The sequence below is a fragment of the Acomys russatus genome, chromosome 9, assembly GCF_903995435.1.
Source record: "Acomys russatus chromosome 9, mAcoRus1.1, whole genome shotgun sequence".
In the NCBI taxonomy this organism is placed as follows: Eukaryota; Metazoa; Chordata; class Mammalia; order Rodentia; family Muridae; genus Acomys; species Acomys russatus.
In genome coordinates, this window is record NC_067145.1 from 40,424,834 (window position 1) to 40,447,426 (window position 22,593).

At 38.5% G+C, this 22,593-nt stretch overlaps 1 protein-coding gene across 8 annotated transcripts in view; it reads right to left on the bottom strand.

Moving 5' to 3' along the window:
• Nucleotides 1-22,593, bottom strand: part of Arhgap12 (Rho GTPase activating protein 12) — a 100,860-nt gene that overhangs the window by 23,866 nt on the left and 54,401 nt on the right. For 3 of the 8 annotated variants that reach the window (XM_051151178.1, XM_051151176.1, XM_051151177.1), the window contains 5 exons: nt 14,340-14,600; nt 10,617-10,757; nt 8,998-9,078; nt 6,598-6,723; nt 1,957-2,031 (listed from right to left, as the gene is read on the bottom strand). In XM_051151178.1, coding sequence (XP_051007135.1) covers nt 1,957-2,031; nt 6,598-6,723; nt 8,998-9,078; nt 10,617-10,757; nt 14,340-14,600 — 684 coding nt within the window. The remainder of the gene's footprint in view (nt 1-1,956; nt 2,032-6,597; nt 6,724-8,997; nt 9,079-10,616; nt 10,758-14,339; nt 14,601-22,593) is intronic. The other 5 variants (XM_051151180.1, XM_051151182.1, XM_051151179.1 and 2 more) reach the window with 3 other exon arrangements.

Below are 22,593 nucleotides of genomic sequence, written 5' to 3' on the forward strand. Positions count from 1 at the left end.
GAGGGGAGATGGCTCTGTAGTAACTAGCTATGAATAGAAGAGACAGGCAGAAAGAACTCGTGGCAGCAAGGCATGCAGGGGCCTGGAAAGTAGAGCCGTCAAAGGGATAAGAGTCTAAATGGGAGGCAACAGAGCAGAGAAGGTGCGTAGAGAGGAAAGCAACACCCTGTTGTGTGGAAACAGAGTAGTCCTGACAGAATCAACACAGCTGTTCAGTGATAACCGAGGATTAACAGAAGGCACACTGGTGAGGCAGTTCCCATGGTGGCCACCAGAGGGCACCCTGCGTCCAAGGCAGTTTAATGGATGTCAAATGGACAAAAGGATTATTAGCCAACAGGACTTTAAACTGTATGTAGAATTACAAATTCTTATTTCTACAATTACTTAGAAATTCCCTTTTATTAAAACATAATATATAAACATATTTCTGTTAATTGTATATTACCTAAATTTAAAGGTATATTTAAAAAGAAAGCTCTGCTTTTACATCCTACCATTATCTCTTGGCTTGCTTAGTGGTAATTAAAAATAAAAAGGAAGAATACACAATGTGATGGGAACCATAAAATACAAGAAATGAAAACAACATTGAATAAGAAATATATATGTATTCCTATATGTATACATACACATACATAGATACACAGGTGCATTTGTGTATATATACAGACAGACATATGGGAAAGGGAGAACAAAGGTCAGGAATGATCAGAAAAAAGTGAAACCTGTCTGTGCCTGTAGAGAATCTCAAGTCTGACTAGTAAATAAAAATTGGACCTCAAATAGCAACGATGAAAGCTATCTCTTTAAAGTGTTAAAAATTAATTCATAAACTCAACAGAATTTTCTGAGCAGCAACCATGTGGCTGTACAGCAGGAACATGCTCTCCTGTCTCTGTTAACAGTGTTTTCTTGCTGGGAAGACCGTGACAGAGCTGCATATCTGAAGGTGCCGGTGACTGCTCCTGATTTTATAAAATAAACAGCATTTATGCTATGAAGATATCACAAGGAAACCTCAGCAAGCCTAGAGAATTGGCCTAAATTCTCTGAGGAAGCAAACTGAATCTAATCCTGATAACCACGCCCAGGCTGCCAGGGTGAGGTGTGGGAGTCTCAGTGGCAAAGGAAAGGTTGAAAGAGTAACCAAAGGACTGTGCAGTACGGGGGAAGAAAACACATGAAGCACGAGCTAGGGACAGTCTTGCTTTCTGTCCTCCTTAAAAACGTTAAGTGCTACCCAATAAGGGGACAGTACAGGCCAACAGCAAATCAGTGTGACAGGAAGAGCAGGAGAGCGTGAACGCGAGGACAAGGCCAAAACATGGGGTTCACTGTGAGAAGAGCTGCTTAGGGGTTTCCAGTCCCGAGACTTATCATCTCCAGTAGTCCCTGGCCCAGGTGGGTAAGCTCTCCTGTATCACAGCCGCACAAGGGCAGCCATGCTGCTGGGAAGGAAAGGCAGATGTCTTACCTTCAGACTGCAGGCCTGGGAAAGAAAGTGAAGTGTAATTTGTAATATTCTCTGGAAAGTTCTGTTGTTTGTTTTTTGAGACAGGGTTTCTCTGTGTAGTCCTGGCTGTCCTGGAACTCACTCTGTAGACCAGGCTGGCCTTGGAACTCACAGAGATCCATGTGCCTCTGCCTCCCAAATGCCAGGAATAAAGGTATGTGCCACCACACCTAGTTTAGAATTTTTACTTTTAAAAACCATGTATAAATTTGTCACTTACAAATACGGCATATAAATTAATACCATATTCTGCACAAAGGGGGCTTTAAAGTGAATAAAACTTGATTCTTAAAGCTGTTTTAATTGTATTTTTCTAAAAGGCCAATAAAATTTAATAACGACATGAGAAACACATTAACATTATATTTAAAGAAAATTAATTTACTGAAAGTGATTTAAAAGGCTAGGCTATTTATTCTTTATGTTTCTAACATACTAACTGGATCTTGATGCTTTGATGAGGTAGGAGGAGATTCATTTTCAGGTAAGCAGAGTTTTGTGGTAGTTGGAGAATCCTACAAGAAATAAGTAATGAAAAACGTTACTCTATTTTAAACACATCTGTTTCTCCTTGATTGATAGTGGGAGAGCTTAAGAAGGCAAGAAAAAGGAAACTGTTTTTTTGTTAGTTTCTATCTCAGATGCTCTAGAAGCAGGATAGCACTGATCTGAAAACTACTGATGTTATTAAAAGTTTAAAAACCATGGCATGGTTGCACAGCAACTATTTTGACTAAAATAGGACTATATCATTTTTAACTAACACTACTTAAAATTACACATACATCAGCCACCATGTAATGTGCTCTTAGTATGATAGATGTGATTATCGGGGGCTAGGCTAGAAACAGTCACAAGAAGTAAGTGGTAATTGACAAAATGGAATTTTTACTCTAAAGCAATATAAAGGAATTTATACTTATTCTCCAATAATTAAGTATAAAGATAAAAATTTACACCAAAGAAATCCAGCATTAAAGATCAGTGATTCACTAGGGGGGAATATTTTCATGTTTAAGTTTATAAGAATGTCATCCTAAGAGCAAAGAAACAAGGGTTCTATGAACACCAAGCTTGGTCAAAACTAAAAGATATTGTTTTTTTAAGAAGGGTAAGAATGAAAAATATTTCTTGGTACCAGCACCTACTTCTACTTAAATTTTCTACATTCTCTGAGATGTTTTAAATAACTTGAGGAAAAGAGAGTGAGAACAGCCATGCCAATACCCCTTACTAATATCCAATCCAACCAAACAAGGCACTACTCTCCGTATTTGTTCATCCCAGTCTCTAGGCTTATGAAACTATAAAACTTTGACAACAAATGTAGGAATGTTTTAAGTAACAATGTAAAACCCTGATCTCAACACTCGGTCACTTGGAAAAACATCTTCAGTTTGCACCCTGTATAATTTATACACACAGAAACTATACAGCAATCAAGATTTACAGGGAAACTTTTGAAAGGACAATCTTACAGCCAAACAACCAAAGCTAACACTACTAGTGGACAAAATACTAAAGTCCTATCCACAAACCCTAGAAAAACAAACTAAGCTTATTCAGATTTCAGTTTAACTTCATTTGAGTAATTTTTCTGACTTAAGTCACGACTTCTATGCGTATTAAAACAGCCTGGAGGGCTGGAGAGATGGCTCAGAGGTCAAGAGCACTGACTGCTCTTCCAGAGGTCCTGAGTTTAATTCCCAGCAACCACATGGTGGCTCACAACCATCTGTAATGTGACCTGGTGCCCTCTTCTGGCCTGCAGGAGTTCATAATAATTAATTAATTAGTTAATTAATTAATCATTTAAAAAAAAGAACAGCCTGGAAAGATAAAGACTGAATGATCCATAAACTACAAAGTATTTGAATAAAAGCAAATAGGTCCTACATACATAAAACCCACAAATAAGAGTAAATAATGAATACATAATTATAACTACAGTAAAGAAGCAATGTACATTTATGTATTTCTGTAAGAATGTATGCATACATACATTGCTCCCATCCATAAATAGTTCTAGTAAAACCCATATATAAGCAGAAGCAAGGAAATCCACTCAGACCAACTAAACACAGATACACCTTCAACTACCTCCAAGGTTTTCAGCCGGCTGAACTAGGACTCATTCTATATAAGACCTGCCATATAATACTGGATTCCATTTAAGTTATATACGCCTGTCAGGTATGCACTTGTTCTAATGCAGTATCTTTTTCATAGCCTCAAAGACTGCCCTATTTTAAGAAGGCATATTTAGGTGATAAAAAGAAATAGGAATATTTACTTGATGAAGCAATTAGCTGTGAATCTATTTCAAAGGGCAAACCGGAAGGGAGAGATTTCTACTAAAAATAAGTAAATGTCTGCTCTCAGGACACTCACGTTGCTGCCGCCTGAGGACAAGCAGGTGAAACAGGACATGAAGTAATACTCTGTAAGGGTGACTTCAAGAGTCAGATTAAAGCAGAATCTCACAGAACTCTTGAGAACTGCACCCTTGAATATGACAGGATATTTGAAAAAAGGAACTTGAAGTAAACCTCACCAAAATACATTTTTTTCTCATTGGAAGAAGTAGCAGAGGTGTTTCAACAATGGCTTTTGCCTTGCCATATTATGTATGGCTATTAAGAGTTTTCTAGGGGGCTGGAGAGATGGCTCAGTGGTTAAGAGCACCGCCTGCTCTTCCAAAGGTCCTGAGTTCAATTCCCAGCAACCATATGGTGGCTCACAACCATCTGTAATGTGATATGGCGCCTCTTCTGGCTTGCAGGAGTACAGAGTACATGCAAGCAGAGCACTGTTTACACAATAATAAATAAATAAATCTTTAAAAAAAAAAAAGAGTTTTCTATACACCTAGAAATATTTTCTAATTCCTGAAATCTACTGTATTTTCTGGGAATCTCACTTGCCCAGGCTAATCTCAACACTAATAGATTTTCAAATACATCTTCAATAACAATGACTCCAAAACACTACTCATTTAATGTGTCTTCTAGACTTCTACATTTAATTTTAAAATATTCTTGAAAATAAAAACTAAAAAATCGGTTTACTTTCCTTATTGTTCTGTAAATCCATATTTTAAATATAAAAATGTATATAGTACACTCTAAAAATATACCTTGTTGTATATACAAAGACTTATTTACACTCAACTGCATTAATAAAGCATCTTATTTTAAACTGAATGAAATCTATTGTTTATAAAAAGGATTTAAGACTAAAAGTAGCCATGGGGGGAAAGTAACTATGAAGTTCACTTTAGCCAGGCATGGTGGTGTGTACCTATAATCTAGCACTCTGGAGGCAAAGGCAGGAGGTTACTGTGGATTTGTGTGAGAGTTGCACTCATGGATTCATATATTTGAACTCGGTCCCCAGTTGGTGAAAGTGTTTGAGAAAGATTAGGAGGTGTGGCCTCACTGAAGGAAGTGTTTTATTACAGGTAGGTGCCCTCCCCCACACACATACACATTGTGCTGTGGATCAGTTATAAGCCAGCAGCTACTTACTGCTGCAGAGCCACACCTGCCTACTTACTGCCCTGATCCCCACCTTGATGATCATGGAATCTAGCTCTCTTAATCATTAGCCCCCAAATTAAATGCTTCCCTTTGTAAGACTGCCTTCATCACTGTCTCTTCACAGCAACCAAAAAGTTACTAAGATAGTAGCCAAGTTCCAAGTCAGCCTAAGCTACAGAGGAAGGAAGGAAGGAAGGAAGGAAGGAAGGAAGGAAAGAAGGAAGGAAGGAAGAAAAAATGTGGAAAAAACTGTTAATTATGCTACAAAAGCGATGATGGCTTTACATAAAAAAGAAGAGTCCTCAAAGACTTCTTTAAAAGGTAATGTTTTAATTTTGGACATTATCATCCCTCATCCTCACTTTCTAATGGGTATGGCTGATGCTCTACAAATGCACTGTAAATGCCCACAATGCCCTAAAAGGAAACCATTTTTTAACAGCGTAACTGAACTTGCTTTAAAAATATCCTTTCTGAAACCTGAATCAAAATCCATACCCTTTTAGAAACACAGACCATCATTTCTCAGATTGATAAAAGCAACATTGCAGGAAAGAAAAAAGCAAGTAGGATCCCAGCCTTTCCTAGGACAGAGAAAATGAAATCTTTACTGTATGAACCTTCCTGGAGTTCAAAGACAGCAAAAGTGGCTTAAAATTGTGTGAGTGTATGTATATTATATATTTAGTATATAATTACATATTATAATAATTATATACACACAGGCTAGCTCAAATGTGTCAAGTACATACATCAGACATCAGTAAGTCACAAAAAGTTGATATACAAATTCTGAGAAAACTCAAAGCCAAAAACTACTGCATAGTAGATGATGCTAAATACACATCCATGCCATTTAGTTAAGAAAATATTTTCACAGTGCATGTAGACAAAAACACTAAGTTGTATGCAAAAACTACGTAACTATTGCGTGCTCTACCCTAAACAGGGTGTCTGTATCATTCCTCCAAGGTTCAGGGGGCATCAAGGAAGAGAGCACAGAAGGAACTGGGATGGCATGGAGTGCTATAAAACTCCTCTGGGTACGACCTGGTGACAAGACGAGGCATCTCAACAGTCCAATGCACACAGGAAGAGACTCTGAGGTCTCTACCCTCCCTGAGGGATTGTGGACAGTGAAGGGAGGGGGTGGAGAGGGTCACACTCCTCAGTGGTGTAGCCACTGATAAATTGCCCTTGCCCACGTAAATAAGCTTCAACCCAAGCTCACTCTAGAAACCTAAATGTAGTGGGCCATAAAAGCAAAGAGATGAAAGTAGAGAGATTTGTTCATAGGGAACAGTGTAAGACAGGCTAATGAGGGGGTGAAATAATAGAAGGACATCATTATATGTATAACAGTAGAAAACCAAAATAACATTAATTCGTACTTTTCAAAAGAATTAATATTTTAGCCAAGAACTGTATTTAACAACAGCAATATTTTATGTAACTATTAGTACAAATGGCTAGAACCCACTGTGAACAATAGACTTCCCAAAACACTTGCCAAAATTCAACCTATTCTCTGCAAGCTCTTACCTTATCATTGGTATCCAACACAATGGTGCTATGTCTCCACTTGGTTAGCACTATTGGTTCCTGCAGCCGCCTGTCCAAGCTCCTACTTTTAATTATTTCTCTTTGCTGCTGAGATGAAGCATTATACTAAGGAAAACAAAATGTACTTCGTAAGTAAAAAATACAAACACGAACCTACCACAGCTCCTAATAACAATGTTCAAGTGACACCACACCATGAACTGTCTAGTCCCAGTTTTCTTACAGAGCAGCCTAGTGACATGACTGAGATCCTAGACTATATAGCTGGATATATACCCAGAAAGTGTTATCTTTTGTAAAATGTTTACTTCCCCTAAATTGTTCCTTCAGTTGAAAAAAAAAAAAAGACAGAGTGGCTCTGAATAAATGAAGTAGAAACATCCAGTTATTTATAAACACTACCATAATTATCATAAGGTTTAAATAAGGCCCACACATACAGTTTTTACACGTAATGGTTTGGGGGGTTGTTTCTGCTTCACTCAAGGATAGACATACTGCTGTTTTTCTAAAGTAATAAGAGTTCTGAGCACTACTTCTGAACATGCCAACTGTGTAGAAAACAGGACAGGCATTGTTGCCAAAAGAAAACTGCATGTAAAATTCATGTGTTATCAGTGCAATAGTAAGCCATGGAGGAGTCTGAATGTTAAGCAGATCACACAGAAAGATAAGAGAACTGTAGGGCTTTGGGAGTTGTGCTAGCATATATAGGCAACTTAAATGCTTTACACTGTAATAAAATAACAATAAAAATAAACTTTTAAACAGATGCATTCTTTTTCTGAAACTGAAGGATATATATCAACTCCCCTCAGCCCTAACAGTAGTCCAGCAAACCTTAGCTTTTAATGACTTTGGTAATAATTTCAATAACTATGTTTAGAGTATGCTTTCTGTGCACAGTATGTCATTTTTTGACTCTCCAAAGTGAATGCATACAAGCCACCTAACAAAGGTGCTACTTCTTTCTTCACACTGAAATTGGGCAATGAGTTTGTAATTACTATAATTTAGAAAGCCTTTCTATGTGGTAAGAAAAATAATGTAAAATTATGGTAATAATCATAATTTAAATGCACTCACAATTTACTATGCACAGAATATTCACAGAAGCAAAGAAAGCACAACAAAATGTTAGACACTGATAACAAAGTACACATAATAGAGAAAAAGAAAGGAGAAATACCACAACTTAAACACCTTTAGTTTAAAAAGATGACCAAAATTTTTAATCCTTTTAAAAACTTTTAAAATTCTGAACTAAAATCTTGATTGTGGATTATTTTAAACATATACCTATAAATAGATTATAATAAAAGCCTAGCCCTAAATTGTCCATTTTGACATAAGATACATGCTTCAGGTGTTTTCCTAAAACAACACAGTTCTAGGTACACACTGATGCCTTCTGAACAGACTTCCAGATGCACTTCTCCTCCACCCTTGCTATACTATATGATGAGCTCATGCTCATCATCCATGGATATCTTAAACTTTGACAAAATGTTAGGCTCAGTATACTGTTTAAGTTTTAGTATTTTATATAATGTAATCATCATTCTTTAAATAGCTTTTTTTTTTTTTAACTTCACATACTCCTATTTTAAAAATCTATCTCAAGAGCTAGAAAGATGGTTCAGAGGTTAAGGGTGCTTACAGAGGATCCAGGTTCAGTTGCCAGGACCCATATGGAGGGGTTTGTCATAGGCTGTGATTTCAGAGGACCCAGCACCCTCTTCTGACCTCCACAGGCAATGCTCACAGTATGACGCACAAGTGGATAAGCACCGTGTTATAATGCATTGCACATATGATATATTCTACTACCAAGGACATGTCTGAAATATTAAGATTAATTGACAATACTGCAGCAAAATGAGACACTCTGCACTGTATCCTATGTTTTTCAATACCTGGTGATGTCAAATGTGTGTGATTGACTCATTTAAATACACCTCTCCACTGACGACAATCTTGAATAGCATTACTATCTTTCCTCCTACTGGACTGAGGGTGACACTAGGTAGAGCTCTTATTTCTGGGGAAATTAAGAGACCAGTTTCAAGCTACCAAAAGATTTCCTGAGCGAGAATAACCAGAATGAAGAAGTGGTAAATGTGCATCTCTGACAACATCACAGGGTTGCAAATGAACTCAGGAAAGACCAGTCTTCTGCTTTTTAAAGAATAAAATAAGGCTAAGAATGAATCTGTGAAGTTTAAAGCTACACTGGTCTACTTAGGGAACTTCCGACCAGCGTGAGCTACAGAATGAGACTATCTCCTATATAAACAAACAAGCAAACAAAAGACAAACAAGTTGAGCAAGCGCAGCTGTCTTCAGACACTGTGCACAAAGGTCAATGTAGCTTCTTACCTTTGGCAGTTCCCATTCTGACCGAGATCCGTCTGCACTGTAGTAATACTGTCTACCTTGATCATCAACATGCTTGAGCCACTACAAAAACACAACATGTTTTTATTTAATTTAAATAAAGGCTAGTTTAAATGGCTGTGTAAGAGTTATGAGATATTCTTCTTAGGAATTTCACCCTACCTCCAACAAACTACAAGTAAACAAATAAACTCAGCAAGCTTCACACATAAGTGAAGTGCACTTACGTTTTATAAGTATAGTACTCAGTATTAGTATCCATTTCCCTCTTTCCTCAATGTCAGATAATAATTGAAATATCACTTGATAACATAATAAGAACATATGACATGAAGATACATGGAGACACACATCTGTAGGTAGGTAAAGGGTACAACACATCCTGAAAACAGGTTTGAGACATTAAAAAAAAAAAGACAAGTTTTAGGTACAAGTTTTCACACATTAAAGCCTCACTTTACACAAATCCTTATTATTTTCCTCAGCCAACGCACTGTACTCAATGCATGTTAAGTAAAAATAACAAGAGAACTACACACAATATAGGACAGAGAATGAAAGGGAAAATACTACTGCTGACATAATCTTTATTATTATACAAGGAAAAGCCACTAGCTCTATACATCCTGGGACTAAATAACTGAAGCAGGGAAAAGGGCTATTTGCCTAACCCCTACTCTTAACTAGCAAACCAGTGAGCCACCACTTAAAATGACTTTTCAGGTAATGCATAAAAAATGATACTCATTATAAACAAATTAATCACAAAATACTAGATTCGTGGTTTTTGTTTTACACAAATTGGGTCCTAACGGAAAAAGAAATATAAGCAGTGTGAGAGTGTGCAGTAACAGCAGGTTGAGAAAAATCACTGGAAAAAACCCTCAACTTCTCCCAAGAGAAATACAAAGAAATATTTTTATTGAAGAAGCTTAAGCAAGTGACAGCTGTTCTGCCCCCAAAAAAGGTCCATCGGAATGGGCTATTAGTACCACAAAGTCACCATTGCTGTAGCACATTTAAACTGTGAGGCATGGGCTGGAAAGATGGCTCAGAGGTTAAGAGCACCATCTGTTCTTCCAAAGGTCCCGAGTTCGATTCCCAGCAACCACATGGTGGCTCACAACCACCTGTAATGAGATCTGGTGCCTTCTTATGGTGGGCAGGCACACATGTGGGCAGAATACTGTATAAATAATAAATCTTTAAAATAAATAAATAAAAATAAACTGTAAGGCAGAAATCAGGGTGTAGCTTGGTGGTAGAGTGTCAGGTGTGAAGCCCCATGTTTCATCTCTCGCCACAACAAACAAAACCATGAATTGAGTATTACTATGTATTCCACTGTAAAAATCACCATAAGGAATACTTTCCATGAGTTTTTTTGTTTTGTTTTGGGAAAAAGAGCCTTGCTGATCAGTCCAGATTAACCTCAAATTCAATACCCTGCCTCTGCCCCCCAAGTGTTGGATTATACATTATGTTCCTCCATATCCACTTATGAGTTTATCTTATTACTATAAAACCTCAGCACAAAATTATCTTATGAGAGGATTCTCAAAAGGTATACTAGATGAGAGAAAGAAGAAAAAGAAGAGTACCTTCTCCTTAGTATAGTCACTGGTATACAAGGTATGCCCACGTTCATCCAGCTCTTCTGACCAACCCCTTGGAGGAGAGCCACACTGACTATCTGACTGGCTGAAATAACTGCTGTGGTAGTTCTCTTCTGACGGAAGAGGCTATAAACAGTCAGAAACACAAGGATTTTCTTCTTTGAATATAAATATGCAATGAGTGAGAACCTAAAAAGGCAATTTACTCAACTATAAATATTATGATATATTGAATATATTAATACTCAAGTATTTACTTTTCAAAATAAACTGTCCTTAGTGCATTGTGCGTCATGAGGTAAAATCAACAATAGTTATTTTATCATATTAATGCAATCCTGGAAAAAGCCATGACAGGAAATACAAATAATTACATACAGAACAGCTTCAAAGTCTTTTATGTGTGGAACACCTGGTTCCCAACTCTTGGTGCTACTGAGAGGATGCTAACCCTGTGCATTAGCTCTATCCATATCTAAGTTAAGGATGAATAAGCTACTAAAGGTAGGACTGGCTTGAGCAAACAGGTGACAGGCAGTATGCACATGAAGGGTGGCTCTTGCTGTCCCTGCTTCCTATCCCTGTCTCTTTCCTTGTGGCTGTCCTGAGGTCAGCAGCTTTCTTGCACTATGTCCCCCTCTTATGATGTTTTCCTCCACAAACAGCCAAAAACAAAAGACACAACTGGCCACAGACTGAGAACAAGAGCCCAAATGAACCCTTCCTCCTTTAATCTGGTTTTCTACAGTATGGTGTCACAATAGAAAGGTGATTAACAAAGGTGCCTTTTACCACTCTCATAATGAGACTACAGATATAAATCTTCTGAGCAACTATCAAGAAAAGACAGTCACTCTTTAAAGGATAAAACAACAGCTGAGTTTTCCACATCAACAATGGAAGCCAGAAAACATGAGAATAAATTAGCAAACCAAGCCAAACAAAAAGAGCCAAGTCAATAGCCAACTTGGAACTACATAAGTCCTTTAAATAAAAAGTAAATCAACACTGTGTGTACTAAACAGAGGCCAATAAAAAAAATTTACACACACACAGATTCCAACACATAGCATATTTCCAGACAACAAATAAAGGACTCTATCACTAAGAAAAGCTCACAAATTCAAAAGCATATACTGAAAACAGAAGAAATTTAAGGAAAAAAAAAGTAAAATTGAGGATTAATGTTGAGTTGTAATACACAATAGAGAAGCTAAAAACAGAAATAAATATCAACAACAAGAGCATGTAACAGCTGGCTTTAGGGGGCCAAGGGGACTGACAGAGGATAAAATGTGATAAAGCAGACATGGTGGATGTCCAGGGCAGCAGTGGATAACAGCATTACCGTCCTCAGACCTGATAACCCTTTGTGTGACAGCTGTCACGTGCTGTTAGATAGTAGCAGCACTTCTGGCTTCTAACACAGTAGTACTTCTCTCATTGTGGTAATCAGTTACAAACACTGCAAAGGTCCTGAAAAAGCATTGTCACCAGGTAAGAACCACTGCCCCAAGGAAAGCACTAGACAAGCTTCTAAGGGTCCTGACCCCTTTCACAAGGATCACATATCAATATTTGCACTATGATTCATAACAGTAGCAAGATTACAAGTTATAAAGTAGCAACAAGATAAATTTATGGTTGAGGCTCATCACAACATGAGGAACTGTAGTAAAAAGAGTCCCAGTGTTACGAAGGTTGAGAACCACTGCTCTAAGGCAAGACAGAGGCATGATCACTTCCTTTCAATTTTTACAAAAATAATTGTAGTGAATTGTATCTAAAAAGATACACACCCACGAGAACCCAGAGAGCAGAGTTAGCAGATAACAAACACCTCACCTAGCCATGCAGAAGAGAGCACAGTCTAATCTGGCAGGCAGGAAGTGGAAGAGAGGAGAACAACATGCATATTCAGCAGGATTTGGGGATAGCTCAGAAACCAACAACATTAGAAGGAGGAGATGAAGGTCAGGGCACTAAAGACAAGAGAGCTGAAGGCACTGGAATCCCTTTCTTCATACCCATCCCCCAGGAATGTTCCACTGCAGAACTATGGAAGCTAATCCCTTCAAGAGGGCAATCGGTAAGATCCTCAGTTCAAAGCAAAACACAGTTAAGATGGATACAGAGACTAAGGAACCATCTGAGGACTGGATGCTGACAACACCCTAGAAGCCCCCATGCTGTAGGCAGAAGATCTGAAAACTTCTGTGGAGGCCAGTCAGTCCACATGGAAAGGCCCACAGGGTCTAACAGGAAACACAAGCGACTGACATAGATACTCATTCAAGTGCAGTTGAAACACCGAAAAGTCTATATGCAAGCATTTGATTAATTAAATACAAAAGCAGAACAAGACATTTTTAGGCTCACATGGTCTCTCATTTTTACCTCCCATGTGCACCCTTTCTCTAGAAGTGATAAAAAAGAAATGTGGTCCAGAAACTTTGGAAATATCTATTTTTCCATAGTATGTGCAGAAATTATAAGTTGAGACCCTGACAGACAAATCACTTCCATTTACAAAATTAGGAAGCTAAGAAATGTGTAGAAAGTTCCTGTGTATACCTTATTTTTCTACTATTCTATAATTTAACCTTTCTTTAATAATTATAAAGATTTTACTACTGACACACAAGATGATTTATTTTAAAATCTTCCAAGAGCTGTTATCTAGACACAAGTTTCTTAGCCTTTTTTGGGAGCACTTTTGCTATAATATTTCTATTTTTATTCTCAATTGTGAACATTATAAGTCACCATCAAAGAGAGCTTTGAATAGCCAATTGAAAAGTAGGACAAGAAGGGAAATATCAGCTACAAAGCTCTTAGATTCTGCTAAATGCAGGACAGGTAACCTAGCTTCTTCCTGACACTCTGTACGTATCTGTCAGCAAGCTGTGAGAATGGGTATCCCTTAGGGATAGCCCAGCACAAAAGGGCAGGGGCTCCACTGAATCCCACAAATCTCACCCACTTTATACCTATACATCTAAACTTTAAAAAAAAAAAAAAGCCTAGTGCTTCTAAAAGCCTGCAGAGGTGTATGGAAAGCATCAGTAAGAACAGCTATCTAGCCCTAGCATAAAAATGGTTGTAAGAGAATTGTACTCACACTTGACTAACCCAACTAACTACAGTAAGATTCATCATTACTTTCCTTAAGCAGAATTGAAAGATCACCTTGTACTTTGTATCCTTACTGGCAGGAAAGCATGAAGGAGTTTGATGGCCACAGAAAACTAACTAAGAAAGGAAAGTGATTGTTTTGATCAGTTAAGTAACTTTGTTTCTTTTTACATGGTTAGGTCTAGCCATGGACCTTTTTTCCTTTCTATTGATTTATGCAATTAGCATCCTTTTAAGGGTGAGGGAGCTACTGAGATAGCCAGCCTCAAACGTGCTACACAGCCAGGAGTGACCCTGACCTTGTGATTTTCAGGCCCCACCCCCTAAGTGCCCACAACTGCTGTGCTAATACCTCCTGAAGAGAAGACCGGGCAGTGGACAGCTCTGACCCAGCTCAGCAATCAGTATCTATACACTAATTATAGATTAGGAGAAAGCTCAGGGGAAATGTTTGGTATCTTAGAAATTCAAGTGCTCTACCACACTGACACAAAGAAACCAAGCCCTTCCTTTCATTTCTGAATAATGAAGGAAAACTGGGGGCCTTACTGGTCAGCTCTGACGTACTCATACCTCTTGCTCTCCTGGGCTCTGGAAATCCCGGACTGTGCCGGTATCCCGAGCCCATCGGGGTGGTTTCCAGGTTCGTTCCTGGGTTGCACGGTTATAGTAGTAGCAGCGGCCTGAGCTGTCTTTGTGAGTTTCCCACTCTCCGTTGACTTGAACTGCTGGGCTCCCAGGAAGTGGAGGGAGAGCAGACTGTGATATTTTCAGTTCCTGCAGGTTAGCATAGACTGGAGAATCTGGCCTTCCATGATTAGGGGGTGTGGCTGCCTGTGAAATAAATTTTAAATTTCATGTTTAAAATGGCATAACATTTACAAATTGAAATGACATTAAAGAGACTTATAAATAACCATTCTAATGTATTTTAAAACTTGGGGAAAATACCAAAAACTATAAGTGTAGTTCTATTGATGCTCCTTGCCCAGAATGCTAAAGGTCTGATTGTCAGCACTACAAAATAAACGAGCAAATAAGAATTTCAAAGCAACACATGAAAATGACCAAGAAATTATAAAGGAAAAATAAAAATGTATAAAAATATGGGCAGGGCATAGATGGTGTAATTTAATATTCACAGCCAGATTGAAAATAAGTACCTTCAAACAGAATCCAAAGTGAGCTTGACAGATTCTGTCCCCTTGCCAAAAAATATTCACTTAAATGACAGCTGTAGGTTCTATTCAAGATCAGACACCAGAAGGTTGTGTAATACTGGGTAAGACCACTTCAACTATCCGAAAGGGAAATAATTAACCCATAAATGAAAGGACTGGGCTAAATCTCTGTTTAAGGTTGCTTTGGCTCTAAAATTCTAGGATTTTAGGCAATTTAAAAAAGATATATTTATGCGTATCTATTTGTCTATGTGAATGTATGCTACATGAGGCTAGAAGGAGGAGTTGGACGCCCTGAAGCTGGTTATGGGCTGCCCAGTGTAGGTGGTGGAAACAGACTTGAGTCCCTTGGAAAACCATGTTTTTAAATACAGAGCCACTTCTCCAGCCTTTAGACAACTTAAAAAAATGTATTTCTATAGTCTTACCCTCAGTCAGATATATAATAATCTAAATACTCTCAATTCAACAAATAATAAATAATTAGAAAATGTAACTGGAAAAAGAAACTTCCATTCACAGTACGGAAACAAAAGGTTAGCTACTTACAAACAAATCTTAAAACAAGGACTGGCTCAGTGGCATATCGTGTGCTTAGAATCACAAAACTACAAACTCACTCATCAGCACCACAGAACTTAAACAGACATACTCCCTGTTCCTAATTTCAAAAGTCGATTACATATAATTCTCTACAAATTAGCACAATCTCGGCATGTAGTATGGCTAGTACATTAGTACTCAGCAGACAGCAAAACTTACTGAATCAACAAAGTATGCACATACAATGTCCAAATACACACACCAAAAAACAAAAAACAAACAACAACAACAAAAAAACCTCCTTGAAACTGTAGAGATGTGATAGAGAACAATCATTTCTAGTCTGGGGGAAGGATGGCCAGCCGCGCCCCTATCTAAGAATGAACCAGCTCCAAATGAATTGAGCATCATGTAGAAACACAAATAAAATTTGTCTTCTAGGATCTCAGAATACAGTCAAGTGAACCTAACTGGTCACTTGAATGAGTAATAGACAATGCTGAGATCACATTAGAGGCAGACACTAATGGGTGAGCAGGCCTTTGGGATGAAATAAGAGGGAGCTAGCTGGGAGGCAGAAACACATATGATGAAAACAGCATTGCAAGAAGCCAGGCGTGGTGACACCTACCTTGATCCCAGTGCTCAGGAGGAAGAGGCAGTGCCATCTCTGTGAATTTGAGGCTAGCCTGGTCTACATAGAGAGTTCCAGGGCAACCAAGGCTGCAGTGTGAGACCCTGTCTCAAAAGGGGAAGTGGGAGAAAAGAAAAGAAAAGCACAGCATGGCACCAGTCAGACTCATGCTACCTCGCAAGTATTTGACAGGAGGAGCAAGAGAAAGACCCAAGGAAACCCTTAGGTTTTAATCCTTAGGAATACCTACTTAGAACAGAGACCATCTAGGTGCCGTGTTTAAAAGCGCTGATGCTGCTACTGGTGTGACTCAAAAATGCTTGTGTAACATGCACCAAGTCTGTGAGTTCAACACCCAGCAGTCCCCTGGAGTGAAAGAAAAACTACCACAGATGTCACCCAATGTAATATAAAAACTACCGAGGCTTGAAGCCAGAAAGAACATTCTCAACTATTGTAACATTAAGAGGGATGCAACTATGAGATGTACCTTGATGGGAAGAGTGCTTGCCTAGCATACCCAAGCCCTGGATTTGACTCCCACCACAGCACAAAATCAAGTACGGTGGGATATGCCTATAATCCCAGTACACGGAAGGTAGAGGCTACCCTCAGCTGTATAGGACGTTCACATTCAGCATGGACCACCCTATCAAAGGGGGTGGGGATGGAGACAGACAGAGACAGAGACAGAGACAGAGAATATATCCCTTTCAGGAAGATGGATCCCAACAATATAAATAGAAGATGAGGAGAACTGCAATAAAAATGGTGGGAATGCACAAGAAGAGCTAGAGCCCAGATATAACCAGGTTAAATAACCACACAAATGTTACATTTATGTGAAAATCTTTTTTAGATTTTTAAACTACAGGTTAGTGTCTCCGTGGAGAACTACACAGCAAGAGAAACTCTTTAGATTCTATTGCTTGGTATCCTATAATGTCCAACTGAAAATCCTCAGACTAGATACATCAACTGGGAGCTGAGGGGGGAAAAAAACAGGGCAAAAATTATAAATGTAAAGATCTTGGGTTGGTAAGTAAGAGGATATACATGAGAATCCCAGAAAACGGAAAAGACAGGAAAATGAGCACAGAATATTTGAGTTCAAAGCTAGTACATGGACTAAGGGTAGTGACTTCTCTTACCAGTGATGAAGGGAGAGTAAGGGTCTTCTACAGTGCAATGCTATGCTGGAAAGCCAAAAAAAGGGCTTCCCAAGGGGGAGCTCCACAGTGCCAAATCCACAGACCTTAACATGCATGGTTGAAGTCACCTGACTCAGCATTCAACTTACTAAAAAGATTCAGCTTTGAGTATTCGACCCACCACTATCAGAGTGAGTGGACCTAAGCATTGAGGGTCGAAGTTCAGAGCCCAGCCCCATGGCACACATCTGTAACCCATCACTGTGAACTGCACACAGGTGAGTCTGGAGCTCACTAGGTCACATCTGAGTCCTCCTGATTCTACAGCAAGCACTCTAACTGCTCAGCTCTCTCCAGCCCCCAGCTCCAGTTCTTAAAGCAGAATTTCACTATGTAGCCCACAGTGGTCTTGAACTGAACTATGTAACTCAGGCTAGCCTTGAACTCACAGCAACCCTCCTGCCTCAGTCTCCCAGACTACTGATATAACAGACACGTGCCACCACACCAGGCTTAAGTCTTCAGTTTTCAGAGTGTATAAGAAAAAAGAACAGAACCCAAACTTTGTGTAAATCTGAATCTCAAACATAAAAGAATAACTTCCTAAATCAATAGGCAAATTTAAAGGCATTGCCATCTTTTAAAACATCCATCAGGGGCTGGAGAGATGGGTCAGTGGTTAAGAACCCTGTCTGTTCTTCCAAAGGTCCTGAGTTCAATTCCCAGCAACCACATGGTGGCTCATAACCACCTATACTGAGATCTGATACCCTCTTCTGGTGTGCAAGCTCACAATGCATGCAAAACATTGTGCAAATAATAAATAAATAAATCTTTTTAAAAATCCATCAAGCTATTTTGAGAACTCCTGAAAATATAAATTCTTGGTATAAATAAAACTTGGTATAAAGTATCAAGTTAATTCTTTTTATGTACACAAAATAAGTATTAGTTACAGCAAAGATTAATATTGTCCTGGGTGGTTTTTTTTTATGTGTGTGTGTATATTTCCACAAATACACACACACACACACACACACACATACATATATATAGTTTTATTTATTTGTATGCGTGGGTGTGCTTGGACCATGGAAAGTCAGAAGACAATGTCCATAGGTTGGTTCTCTTCTATTTCCATATAGGTACAGAAACATTTTGGGAGTTGTAGGCATAATGTTATTGTGTAATTTAAATGCTGATTTTTGTACCCTCCATATCTGGTCTCCATGTTATATAAACACTGCTCCCTAATTGTCCCCTGATATGAAATAAAGCAGCTTACAGCCAATCGGGAGCAGTTGATCAGTATACTTGAGGAACTTCTGGAGAGCTGGTGAGATAGCTCAGTGGTTCAAAGTATTTGCTACATACACAAGCCTAACAAATTTAAGTTCAAATCTTGGGACACATGTACAGGTGGAAGGAAAGAACTGATCTCCAAATGTGCTCAAGTGCCCACACAGCACGTACATGTGCACAAAGACAAAATAATGCTTTTGGTGGTAGGGGTGGATGGATTTAAAACAGAAGTTCTATGTGTGGTCCTGACTGTCCTGGAACTTGTTCTGTAGACCAGGATGGCCTTGAACTCAGATACCCACTTGTTTCTGCCTCCCACATGCTGGGATTAAAGTTGTGTGCCAATTCACCTGGCTAAAATAATTATTTACTTTATAAGTGTGAGTACTTCGCCTGTTTGTATGTCTATGCCACATGTGTGCAGTACTCTAGAAAGCCAGAAGAGGGTGCCAGATACTCCCAGAACTGGAGCTATAATGTAAGGCCAGGAATTGAACCTGGGTACTCTAGAAAAGTAGCTAGTGCTCTAAACCACTAAGCCATCTCTCTAGTCCTTGACATTTTTTATTTTGTTTAATTTTTTTTTTTTTCCTTTTTTGCTTTTTTTGAGACAGGGTCTTTGTAGCCATGGCTGTCCTGGACTTGCTTTGTAGACCAGGCTGGTCTCAAACTCACAGAGATCCGCCTGCCTCTGCTTCCCTGAGTGCTGGGATTAAAGGCCTGCACCACCACGCCCGGCTTAAATTTCTTTTTAAAAGACTTCTAGAAATATTTTTAGAATCCTTTACACAAAAAATCTAATTACAGGAAAATCCTTTCCTAGCAAAGGTGTTCATTGTACTGTTACTTAGCAGAATCAAACTGAGTACCTAAGAACAAAGGTATAGTTAGTACTGTCTAGTAATATTATCTAAGCATTAGAAAGGCTATGTGTAACTGGTTTAAAGCAGCAACAACAAAAAATAATTGTGGTAAGGGAAAAAAAACAGAATATAAAATTGCACAGTAAATCCCACCTAAAAACTGGAAAGGATGAAGAAAAAACAAATTATTAGTTTTTCTCTGAGTAAGAATAGCTAAAACTTCTCTATATTTTATCTGCTAACTTTAGTATGATAAAATTGCCCATAGAGTTCACTTAGGAACCACAGTCTATGGGAGACAAGCACCCATGTAGACAGTAACAACTAGAGTTTCCTAAGGGCAGTTGTCTCAGTCACCTAGAGTGTTAACATTCTTGGTCAGGATCACAGGATTACAAGCAGTCAAGAACCTACATGTAAACCACCCTGGCTAAATTCTCATACACACTGTTGTACAGAAAGAAGACTGATAAAACTCAATCAGTGAACTTAGTCCCTTTAGTCTAAAAAGCAAATACTGAAGCACAATTCTTCAGTCTAAACTCCAACTGCCTCTTCCTACACAGTAATCTAGGCAAGTATTAACAGAGAGCTTAGAATATATGAATCAAAATTAAATTCATCTTCAAGTATTTATAAGAAAAACCTTGTTTGTATATTGTCATCAACAAACAAAGGTGCATTTTTCATGCAAGGAAAAAAAATAAAGCTTTAAAAGGAGAACAAAACTCTTAAGTTAATTGTATATGCTATATGTGGTTAATTAACAACTGAAATGGGACTAGTACCACTGCACATGACCCGATTTTATATTTTAAAAAAGATTTGGCCTTTTCCACTTTAGCCTCAAAGGATCTCCAGGAAGGAACTCTGGAAAGCACATCTCAAGAGGGCTTTAAACTCAAACTGAGTCTCAGTTTTATTTCAATGCAGAAAGTACTATTTGTCTTTTTACCTTTGATGTCTGTCATCTTAAGAATTATACTACAATAAGCCTCAGAATGGCAGGATCCAAGTCATTTTAGGAAAAACACCTCGTTTATTAAACAACATGTGCTTCTCAGTTTAATTCTTTAAACCCACTTCACTAGAAATGCAGAAGTATATATACTACTGAGCAGAATAAAGCCCTACACCCAACAATCCTATTGATTTAGACGGGGGAAGGGGGGGGGGGGACTAAGGACTAAGCTCCAAAACTCAATTTAAACTATTTTTTAACTATAATACATGCAACAAAAAAACATACATGTGTTGTATGTGCATGGGTGGGTGTAGCTGTGTCTTAGCAGGTGAGATGGCACAGAACTATAATCCTAGCACAAAGGCAAGAGGAATTCCCCCGAACTCGGGGCCAGCAGAGTCCTCATAGTGAGCTTCAGAATAGCCAGGATTACATAGTGAGACTCTATCTCAAAAGCAAAACAAATAATTGTGTATGTATATGTCTTTATAATTTAGTTGCTTAAACAAGTTTCTCTTTGCTATAATTATTTATTATATCACTGGGCCAGTTAATAAACAACAGACAACAAAACAGGAAAATGTACTGAGGAGACAACAGTAAAAAGACGGCTAAAAGTCATCTGTCAACCTTAACTCCAAAGCAAAGTTTTTCACCAAAGGTAACTATTAGAAAAACAGCATAGCAGCCACTTAACAACTCTGAAATATACACTTATAAACCCAAAAACCATCTTAAAGCACAGCCTCATTAAGGTTCTAAGCTCTGCATAGCACATTGCTATTTCTCATGGTTTACTTTGTAACATTTTAAGCACCAATAACAAACAGGTCCCAAAAAAAAAAAAAAAATCTGAAGCCCAACAAATACTCATTTCTAGGAATCCTACAAATGAAGCCATTTATGTCCTATTAACTCTCAGTGACAGATGCAAATTAACAACATGGCCCACATGCGAAAACAGAAACCAAAGTCACTGTAAGACCTAGATGGTAGTACCATCACTGCTGCCTTAGTGTCCAGTTAGGAAGCGGATCCAGTTACAATAACTAAAAGAAATGAAAGAAAAGTCTTGCTTCAGATCAAGTGCTCTTCCGAGCATCCTCCTCCCACTTTGTACCTTTCTGTGAGGTTGCTTACTACACTCTCAGGCCACCATTTCCTTGTCTGCTTTTTCTTCCAGAACTTGATTACCTCTAAGGCAGTGTTTGCCTGGCTTATCCCTTCATCTTTAAAGCCTAGCATCTGTGCAGATAAACACTCAGCAAATTCCTAGGCAAAAGCTACACAACTAAGGAAGCTGTAAACAAGGAAACTACAATGGAAATCAGAATGTAAAATCAATTCCCTTTTCCTATCTTCACAGTCTTCATGGGAAATCTTACCTAATGTCATTGCTCCAGGAAGACCAATATCTCCTTCCAACACATCTCTCTTCCTGAGTAAGTCTGAAGACATATTATGGCTGATATTCTAAATATACTTCAAAATCAATACGTATTCTATCTCATCCTTTTCCACTGCACCTGTAAGTCCAAATCACAGTATCGTCATCTAAAGTCACTTTGTGACTCTTCTTTGTAACAGTTTTACTGTTTTCCCATCATAACAGTACTTCCATTCTTTCCACACCTATCCAAAGTAACTACCTAGTCTAGGCTTCCTCCTTCTGTTAAAATGACTACAACTTCCCACAGTGAGGTGCCTACTGACCCCATTCTTTGTCTTGTCCAATCTTCTTAACACCACTGCTAATCTCTAAAAACACACTCCTTATTACTCACGTGCTTAACTCTAAGTCCGAATCCCAGGACAGAAGTTAAAGCTCTTAAGCATGCCCATCCCCTGCTGCCTCCACTCACTGCTGTGCTGTTCTCTGCTCTATACCCCTTGCTAGTACTCAATCCTATTAGCAAGCCCGTGCTACTTTTCTCCTTTAGCTTGAAATCTTTACCTCTGACATGTCTCATTCCCAGCAAACCGTGTATAAAACCACAAAGCTGGGGATGTGGCTCCATGCAGAAAGCACTTTTTTCACTCCTTTCTGCTCACCTAACTGGATAAATGAAATGTGCCCTGTCACTCAGGGCTTTTCATATTAGCTGCCAGAGGCTTTGCTTTCTCTAACAGCATAAAATCCCTGGGGCTGGATACAATCAAATAAAGAGTTGGCTCAAACTTTCTGAGTT